At 42.5% G+C, this 9,797-nt stretch overlaps 1 protein-coding gene across 2 annotated transcripts; it reads right to left on the bottom strand.

The window, feature by feature from the left end:
• Positions 1-251: 251 nt before the first annotated feature.
• NSMCE4A (NSE4 homolog A, SMC5-SMC6 complex component) lies at positions 252-9,406 on the bottom strand. Of its 2 annotated transcripts, none has more exons than XM_018078525.2 (11): positions 9,230-9,337; positions 7,600-7,680; positions 6,964-7,094; positions 5,808-5,947; positions 5,011-5,110; positions 3,656-3,746; positions 3,106-3,200; positions 2,274-2,322; positions 1,539-1,630; positions 847-938; positions 252-327 (listed from the first exon to the last, which is right to left on the bottom strand). In XM_018078525.2, exons 2-10 carry the CDS (start codon positions 7,664-7,666, stop codon positions 855-857), a joined length of 849 nt encoding a protein of 282 aa, XP_017934014.1. In that variant the 5' UTR covers positions 7,667-7,680; positions 9,230-9,337; the 3' UTR covers positions 252-327; positions 847-854. The 2 variants fall into 2 exon arrangements, with proteins under 2 accessions (XP_017934014.1, XP_017934015.1); XM_018078526.2 differs by lacking the exon at positions 252-327 and adding an exon at positions 373-509 and having other exon boundaries at positions 9,230-9,406.
• Positions 9,407-9,797: the final 391 nt, after the last annotated feature.

Genomic DNA, 9,797 nt, shown 5'->3' with positions numbered 1-9,797 from the left:
AAGCCAGAATAAACAGGGAGTATATAGTAATAACCCTGTGACAAGTCTAAACTTCTCAGGTTGCCCAGGGAAGCTGTGGCTGCCCCATCCCTGGAAGTGTCCAAGGCCAGGTTGGACGGGGCTTGGAGCAACCTGGGACAGTGGAAGGTGACCCTGCCCATGGCAGGGGTGGAACTGGATGGTCTTTAAGGTCCCTTCCCACCCAAACCATTCCATGATTCTGAACAAAGCAGCTTATATAGTGTTGAGATGATACGAATAAATTTAATTTTACAATATATACACATAAAACAGTTCTTGAGGAAAACATTCTGAAGTATAAGGCACCTAGGGGAAGAGAAAAAGACAGTAAGACAATATGCAATAAAATTGGAAATTACAAAACAATTGTGACAATAAAAGAATTCAGTCCTATCACTGAAAAATTTTTAGGGAAGTAGGAACAGAAGACAGACTGGTTCCCTCTAAGTCCTTCTTCAGACTACTTGTATTAACAACATCAGCTGCCACTAAGTTAAAAAAACAGACAGAAAAACTAAGCTATGATTCTTCCCAACATTGCATTCCGAGTATGAAGTTCCAAAAATTAACTCAAGTCTATCACTGAACTGACCAAGAAACGTAAAAATAAAGGATTTTTTCCCCCAGTTAATTACTGCATACAAGACTAGATTACATTTTGTTCCATGAAGAGAGCAAGAACACAGCAATGTTCCACATATTACAGTCACCCTGCTTACAGTTCTACATTTGTAAGTGCCACGTAGTTTCCCTGCAGTTCTTCCAGGTGCATAAGGAACTCGTGCACTGGATCCTTACTGAATTTGATTTATTAAAAGAACTTACTTGGAAAATTACTCTGTCTCCATTTCCTCTTCAGTGCTCTGAAAAGGAGGGCTAATCATGGCTTCTGTTATTTCAAATACTTCTACGATCTCCTGGTTAGAGATGACAGCAGTCAGTCAGTCACAAGAGCTGAACTATTTTAATTTAATTACTAATTAATTACTAATTGCTACTTTAAATTAATTACTAATTAATTAATAATGAAATTTCTCACACTAAAGCACCATTTCAGATTATTATGTTTCTCCTGCATATTCTAAGTGAGGGACAAAGGAGAAGAACTGTATGGGCTCAAAACTACTTTTTGTCTTCTAAGGTTTACTACAAACAGCAAAATAGTGAGGAGAACTTCCCCTCCAGAAGTAAGTACATGGAAGGGAAGAAACAGACTCTGTATTTACACAGGCCTCATATAAAATAGTAAAGGCAAGTCAGTGCACAGCTTAAAAAGCACATAAACTGAGCAGGCCTCAGGGATCAAAGATGGAATTGCTATCCCAGTTCTCAGTTTTCCTGCAGTTAAAAACACCCATTAGAAATGTGATTGTTCTGGCACTGTAAGGTCAAATGCAGTGATGATGTACATGGGAACACCTCTCCTCCTGAGAGCATCAACAGCCCAGCTCTCGGATGCATTCCTACATTTAAGGAAAAAAGAACTAATCCAAAGTATCAAATGGTCTCTATGGTACCTTCCATTCTTCCTGGGTCAGAGACATGACAACTTGTTTCCGTGCTCCAGGTCCTCGGTTCTCCTCCCCTACCCTCCTGAATTTTGTAGACTCTGATCAAAACACAATAGTTTCAGTATTTACACTTGCAAAATCAGTGTCCACCAGGAACACAAAAGCTCCACAAAAATCAAATCAATTCTGCATGTTCCCCCCACTTACTCCCTCTCAACAGCCTGTACCATACACTGCTGAAGAGATTTCCTTCATCTCACCTCTTCAACATTTAGGAACTAATGTTTTGCAGAGTCCCAGAAAGATGTAAGTATTTCATTCCTTATGAAATCCCACCAAAGTCTTAACCCCATTGATATCCTGTGGGAATGAAAGCCAAAGACTCGTGTAGCATGGAATTTCCTTTCCAAATGTTTTGAAGCTGCAGCAGTTCCCAACTCAAGTTAGACAACGGAGACTTCTTGCACACAAGAAATACTTTAGCAAAAATGTAACTTGAAAAGAAAGGTAATAACCTTTGATTTATTTTAATAGAATTAATTTGTATAAATCAGCATAATGGTCTTTTTTTCATATATTGATATTTGAAAAGACTCATTCCTTTCAACTCCTCATAAATCTCTTCATACCTTCAATTACATTCACTGTCCCCAGCTAAAAATAAACCTGAAACTTTGTGAATGTGTAACATGTAATGTTGTAGCAAAAAACAATTAGGTTCTTTTAAAAGCTAGATTTTACCTATTATTGGCAATTTATCATCATCCAGCCTTATTTCTGCAAGACCATCCTAAAAGACAGTGGGATTTAAAGTTTCAGAAGTTAGAGGTATCCAGTTAGGATAATGCACTGAGATTTCATGTTTTTACTTAATACATAATCATAAACAGGTACATATATTGATAAAGAATCTTCCTTGGCATAACAAATAGGACAAAAGTATTTAAATATAGCACTTATTAATGAAGAATGCAGCCCATATGGAACAGTGGCTAACTTGGATTATAAAAGTTTTGCTTTATTAAAATCATTATTATTCATTAAATACACTTGAAGGTAACCCTTCATAATCAAATCACATCACTATTCATTATAAACCTGAATTTAGTCAGAATATCTTTGTCAGTTTTTGACTTTGAAAATTAATTTTGTTTATTAGACAAACTAAATATAGTTTGAAGTGCAAATCTATGCATTTGAAAAGCATATAAACCCCTGCACTAACATACTCTTCTACAACCTCAATAACTCTTCTATACTCCGTGACTACTTTCTTATATCTGAAATGTAAGTCAGAATCTTTTCTGAAAAGCATATTGACAGCAAAATTTCACAACTGTTTTGCTGGTAAATCGATTGCAGCAGAAAGATCTAAGAAAAAAATTAGTCTGTCAACTCTATTTTCGTTTTTATTTCATTACCAAAATATCACGGGCTCTTTGTAGAAAATAAATTAGTATTCCTCATATTTGAAACCTAATTTTTCGATCTTGAAGACATAAAACCAACAAATCAGGATGTCTAGATAATTCCCATATCTAAAGTGAGATTTCAAGAACATATCATGCCTTACCCTTATAAGGAAGGACACATGAAACATGTTTTCCACAGTGCGTGCAAAGGAGTTTGGATCAATCACAAAATCAAAGAAGGAAATAGGTGTTTCAGCTGGAGGTGTAAAAATGGCTTTGTTAAAACAGAGTTAAAAGATGTAAAACAAACTTAAAGAGAGACAGTACTCCTTTCAAAACCTAGCAGAATGTTTGTCAATTTAGTTATAATGCTGAATTCCCAGCTCCCTGCAAAAAGAAACAAATCTTTCATAGAGTTTATTATTTTCTTCCATCTTTTCCCCCATGCAGATCCATAAGCAGTGATCACTTGGTTGCCTTCTGAAAAGTGGCAGGCTCTAATCAGGGGGAGAGGATTCACATTTTCTGTGCAGTCAAACAGCCCCTGACGAGTGTTCATAACAAATCCATAGTTGGTATATGTGCTTCTACATGAAGATTTCTGCTTGCAAACTTCACCTCATTTTGGCTCTGTAGTTTAACCACTCCTAACTGTAAAAAACCAGCAAATATTCATTTTCACCAATTAATGCCTAATTTCCTCATACTTACGATCATTTTCAAAGAGAGTGTTCAGTATTCCCAAGATCCTCTCTACTTCTTTTTCTGTGGTTTCGTCATGAGACTCCTCCATTTGATTTAACTGGGAAAAAGAAACACAGCTTCACCTCAAATAACCACTGTTGTATTACAGGGCCTTTTATGAACACAGAACATAAAAGCTGAATTTTTCTCCCTACATGCACTATTACAAACACACTTATGCAAACATGAGACAGCTTGCTGAGAGCTTTAGGGTTTAGGTCCCATCTTAAAATATCAACTTGAAAGGCCATGGCTTGTATGTTTTGAGCCCATTAGGGGCTACACTTACTCTTCAATAGCTCTGTGGAATTGGGATACACTGTGGTACAGTCTGTGAGGTTAATACAGATCATTTTTAAGCAACTCAAAAACCCTCCAGCTCCTCTTCTTCCCAGTACAAAGTGCAACAGAATCCTTTCTATCACTATTTCAATTACTATTAAGTATTTTAGAAAACAATAATCAAGCTTTTGCCTCCATGTCCTGGCATTATCACAGTCTGAGCTTCCCTAAAACACCATGCTTTATGTTTTCAAAGTTTCAGTTAAGTCTCTAAGTATGCCCAGACTTCTGCCTTTCTGCCAGTGCATGACAGAAAGAAGAGGGAAGCAGAAGGCAGAAAAAACAGTGTTGAAGTGAGCTAATTAACTGCTGTTAATCACATTTCAGGGCAAATGCCACACCCTGTCAGACACTTCTTACAGAAAAAGGGAAACCACACCCCTGTAAAGAAGCTTCTTTTCTGTTTCCTTTTAAAGCAACAGGCATAAGAGCAAGTAAGCTCACTTGAACTTGAAAAATCGGTGTGTAAATCATATTTCTGAACATGAAATTAGTCTGTAAATCCTACTTCCCTCCACTCAGTGAAACATTGCAGTCCACACAAACAAATCAAGAGGCCTAATAATGAAGTCTGAGTCCTTTGGTACTGTAGAAGCCCAGAAAGGGCTGATGTGTATGTTCCAAACACAGCTGGATGGCTATGGAGCCACACAAGGATTGCTGGTAGCAACAACCAAGGACTGTGCAAATAACACACTGTGAAGAAGAACAGGATGTGGCTGGAAAAAGAATGATATGGAGATAGGGCAGCACTTTTCTGTGACAAACATCCTTGTTTTGGCTCCTGGAGTTAAAGCACAACCCAGGACAGCACAGGCATCTACGAATCTTGGCTGATCCCTTCCCCTCAAGGGTGGGATGTCACAAGTACTACACAGTTTGGAATTACAAAACCCAAACAACATGAACAGAAAGATTTAGAAGTCACTAGTAATAACTATGCCAGAACAAATGGTTAATAAAGGTAATGCTTTACAAACCTGAGCAGGCATCATCTGTTTTGCTTCTCCTTTTGAAGCCCTTTTCTGTCTCTCAATCCGTTGCTTTGCTACAGGAGGATCAGACTTGAAAGATCCCAACCTAACAGAAATACAAAGAACACATACATGGAAATGTGGTTTACACTGCATGCTTAGAAATCTATACATGTTCTGGTATGAGGCTGCCAATATATTGGGAGCAACTTTTGGGGATGGTTCTTTCCAGAAATCTCTGAATGTGATGAAGCTTTATCTTTAGGTATCAGTCATTACTTTACACTTTTCTCAGGAGATCCACTGCAAGACTCTAAGAGACAACCCATTAACACAGATGTACAAGAACAACTGTCAGTCTCTTCACACTAATACAATCATCAGGTAAAAGATACAGACCTCCCTGGACTGACATTCTGGAACTGCCTGAGAAAGAAAAAAAAAAACCCACCAAAAAGGCTCCTGTATTCCTGATTCTGGCTGCAGCTTGTACAGGGAGACAATGATGAGGGAAGAGTCAGCTTTCCATAGGAAAGAGGATCACTTCTGATGGCATTTCAAGAATACCTTGCTAGTGATATTATTCTGTAGCCAAACCAAAACCAAAGCAAGAAATATTATTAAATATTTTGGAGATGAGGAGTTCACTGTAGCAAAAGAAGAAAGATCACACAGAAGTCCTTGCTGACACTCTGCTGTGACCTCAGATTAAACTCTGTTCAAGCCCAGGGCATTAAAGATAAGACTCCATTAAGGGCATTACCTTGTGCTGCAGGATATAGTATTTCCTTAAAGGAACTTACATATAGTGAAAGGTAGGTGCTCTTCTGAAGTACTTTAGTGCTTCTTCTCCCACTTTCTGCCAGGCATCACGAGGTAAAAAACCACCAGGTTCACTATCATTTTCTTCTACTTCTATGCGATTTATACCCATGAGGGTCAGCTACAAAAGAAAAAAAGCTGCAGTGAAAATTCACTTAAACCAGGAGATACATTCGTGGTGAAACCATGAAATTGTATTGTGGTGTTTGCCTGATAGATTAATGTTTAATATCACTGCATAAGGACTTTCCTGAACATACTGTGAAAACAGATAACTTCTGTTAAGCTGAGAAAAAAAGAGCCACAGGTAAATAAAACTGCTTAGATTCCAACAAATTTTCAATGACATATGAAGTAGCAGAGCATTACTTAAATTGCACCAGAGAGCTCAGATATCTCACAATTTCTGAACACCACACATTCCCAGGAATACCATAGAACAACTTATTTGGCCTATTCCTGCATCCACCAGTCCACACTAAGCCAAGAAAAACTTCAACAAAACAACTGAACTTGATGGGGTTTTATACTGTAGAGCTGTAGGCCTGACCAAAGAATCAGATTCCTTATTAATCTGCTGTAACATAAGGGAACATTTTCAAGGAGGAAAAAACCCAACAGCCTGCTTAAAAGCTATTCTGAACCAACTCTTCCACCCAGCCACAGTACAAAAAGACAAACATGTCCCATCTAAAAGCATTCAAGTCATCCAAAGTCCTGCCAGTGACACAGGGCCTTAAGGACTCTATCCCAAAACACAGGAAGTGGTAGACAGGATAAAGAAACTACTTAGCTACTGAGAAACTACAAAAGAGTGACTTAAAAAAAGCTGCAAAGACTTCAAGAGCACGAACTGACTGAACTGTGATAAAGCAGCAGCAGTGCAATAATTTTTTTTGGGGGGGGGTCCTGCATTTTAAGTTGGATTTTCCCCTATTGGAAATGCTTAATACGTAATTTAAAACAATTAAAACCACTAACCAGATACAGAAAGTTAATCAAAGAAATCCACAGGAAGAGCATTCAGTTCCATCAGAGCTGCCATGTACGAGCTGAGGATTTTGTTTTATGATCCTGTAACAAACAGGGCAAACCTCCAGCAAAAAACTGTTGGCAAATTCAGAGGCTGGAACTTACCAAGTCTTCCGCAAATGTTGCTGCATCAAATGATGTCATCTCAGAGTGTAACTCATTGGCCTTCTCCTTGCCTAGATTGGATGCTAAGACAAGAAACTGGGCATCCAGCGCAGCCTCTCGTGCACGGCAAACTGTCACAGAAAAGATTTTATGCTGACAATGTGAAATTGTCTAAAATATAATAATAAAATTCAGCATAGGGTCTATCTTGCCATTAGAGCTTTGTAAATCATTTTATTACAATGACCTCTAACACACTTACTTAATCCTTATAATAATATTTGCATTAAAAAAAAAGGAGAGAGAATAGGAGAGAGTGACACTGACAAAGAACAAACGCATTTTTATCAACATGTTTTCCACTTCTCCAAGTGAAATGAACCCCTCTACACTGATACTTTTATGTGTACTACTTCTATACATTGTCAAAATAAAGCAAAGAGTATTTCTAAGTGCAAATAAACAGGAATATTTATTTTCTCATATCAACTTAAACAATCTTCAACTAAACATATCTATTTTAAATTATATAGAACTTCTGATAAAGTACTTGGACCTCAACTCTCTTGTTTACAAGGCATCATCGTCTCACACTTGGCTAAACACCTTGAATAAAGAGCACAGAATTTGTTTTACCTTTCTCAAACAGTTTATTGGCTTCTTCCAAAGCTTCTGTCAATCTGTTGCTTTTAGAACTCAGCATCTCCTCACGATTTTCTGGGGGAGAAAAGACACACATGAAATCCTAAATTATTTAAACACAGAAGCATTGAGAAATACTGTGCTTGTTTGACCCTGACTGGAGGCCAGGTGCCCACCAAAGTTTTATCACTCCCCTCCTCAGCTGGACAGGGGAGAGAAAATAGAACAAAAGGGCAGAGAGAGATCCCTCAGCAGTTACTGTAACAGGCAAAACAGGCTCAACTTGGGGAAATTAGTGGAATTTACTATCAATAATATCAGAGCAGGATAATAAGAAGTAAAACAGATCTTAAAAACACCTTCCTCCCCCCCTCCCCTCATTCCCGGGCTTCACTTTATTCCAGATTCTCTACCTCCTCCCCTCCAGGGGTAGAGGAGGGAAATGGAGGTCACAGTCAGTTCATCACATGTTGTTTCTGCCACTGGTTCATCCTCAGAGAGAGGAGCCCTTCTACCCCTACTCCAGCGTGGGGTCACTCCCACGGGAGACAGTGCTCCACCAACTTCTCCAGCGTGAGTCCATCCCATGGGAACAGCTCTTCACAAACTGCCTCAGGAATTTGTGGGTCCCTTTCCACAGGGTGCAGTCCTTCAGGAACAGGCAGCAGCTCTGTCCCTGCACAGACTCCAGCCTCCATGGGCCCGCGGGTCCCTGCCACGACCCTGCTCCAGTGTAGGACCCTGCCCGTGTTGCAGGTGGGTCTCTGCTCCCCGTGGCCCTCCCTGGGCTGCAGGGGCACAACTGCCTCACCATGGGCTGCACCTCAGCTCCGGCACCTGGAGCACCTCCTGCCCCTCCTGCTGCACCGCCCTGGGGGTCTGCACAGCTGCTTCTCTCACAGGTTCTCGCTGCTCTCTTCTCTGGTCGCAAATACTTTTGCACAGTTACTTTTTTTCCTTCTTAAATATGTTATCACAGAAGTGTTACTGCGGTCACTGATGGGCTCAGCCTTGGCCAGTGGGGGGTCCCTCTTGGCTCTGCAGACACCGGGGAAGTTTCTGGCAGCTTCTCAAATCCGCAGCCCCCCCTGCTACAAAAACCCTGGCCGCACAAACCCAATACAAATACATACTCACGACCTAATCAAAACTGGCTGCTTCGTTCCCTGTCATACACACGAAAATACAGAATATATAGCACATTAATTCCAGGATGATACAGGCTCCATCTTTATTAATGCTTATGCATTAACTAAGACTGAAGTAGCAATTTTCCATTTACTTCAATGGCATAAGATTTTTATGGTTGAATTTATGCTAGCGGAGATGGCTGCCCCATCCCTGGAAGTGCCCAAGGCCAGGCTGGACGGGGCTTGGAGCAACCTGGAATACTGGAAGGTGTCCCTGCCCATGGCAGGGGGTGAAAGAAGATGAGCTTTAAGGTCCCTTCCAACCACTCCATGATGCTGTCATTCCATACAAATGCCTCCCGGGAGGCGAATGTCGACCTGAGCACGAACCCGAAGTATCAGCCGCCCAAGGAACCCGGAGTTCCCCACAACCGCAGGACCCTCACGGAGCCCTCACGGCCGCCAGCCCGGCCCCCGCCCCGCGCCCGCCTTACGGTGCACGCTGGAGATGAGCTCCCGGTACTGCTGCGGATCGACCTGTTGTGCTCGTTGTCGGCCCCGTTGCCGATCTCCAGCCGCTGGACACACTCGCTCGCCTCCTCCTCCGTGTCCTCGGCGGGGGACGGCGAGCGCGGGAGGCCGGCGGCCCGTCCCGGGAGGTGGAGGGCAGCGGGACGCGGCCCCCGGCCGGGGAGGAATCGCCGCCGCCCTGCGCCATGTCGGGGCCGCGGGGCCGCGGGGCGTGCCCGAGCTCCCGGGCCGCTCCCGGGGCGGCCCCGCCTCACGGGCATGGCGAGCCTGCGTACCTCGGCCCGCAGGGTCCCCGGGGGGTCTGTGCCCCGCCGTGGCCGCCGCGGAGCCGCCGGGCTCTGAGCGCGCTCTCCCGCCTGTGCTGCGCGGCGCTCCCGAGCAGGCCGGGCCGGGCCGCTCTCGATCGCTCCCCGGGCGGCTGCGGGGCTCTCACCGCCGCAACGAACCGACGGAACGGCCCGCGAACCGCCGCGAGCAGCGCTGCGATCCCCGGCACGGGCGGAGCTCCGGCACGGCAGGGAACTCCCCCGG

The sequence above is a fragment of the Manacus vitellinus genome, unplaced genomic scaffold (assembly GCF_001715985.3).
Source record: "Manacus vitellinus isolate BGI_N305 unplaced genomic scaffold, ASM171598v3 scaffold_40_pilon, whole genome shotgun sequence".
In the NCBI taxonomy this organism is placed as follows: domain Eukaryota; kingdom Metazoa; phylum Chordata; class Aves; order Passeriformes; family Pipridae; genus Manacus; species Manacus vitellinus.
This window is presented reverse-complemented; position numbering and strand designations above follow the sequence as displayed.

Excerpts from the sequence above, each read along its gene's own strand:
- NSMCE4A (XM_018078526.2), bottom strand. The coding sequence starts at position 7,666 with ATGCTGAGTTCTAAAAGCAACAGATTGACAGAAGCTTTGGAAGAAGCC. Across the intron at positions 3,201-3,655 it reads CACTCTCTTTGAAAATGATC|CTGAAACACCTATTTCCTTC; the intron begins GTAAGTATGAGG and ends TTACACCTCCAG. Across the intron at positions 2,323-3,105 it reads ATGTGTCCTTCCTTATAAGG|GATGGTCTTGCAGAAATAAG; the intron begins GTAAGGCATGAT and ends ACTGTCTTTTAG.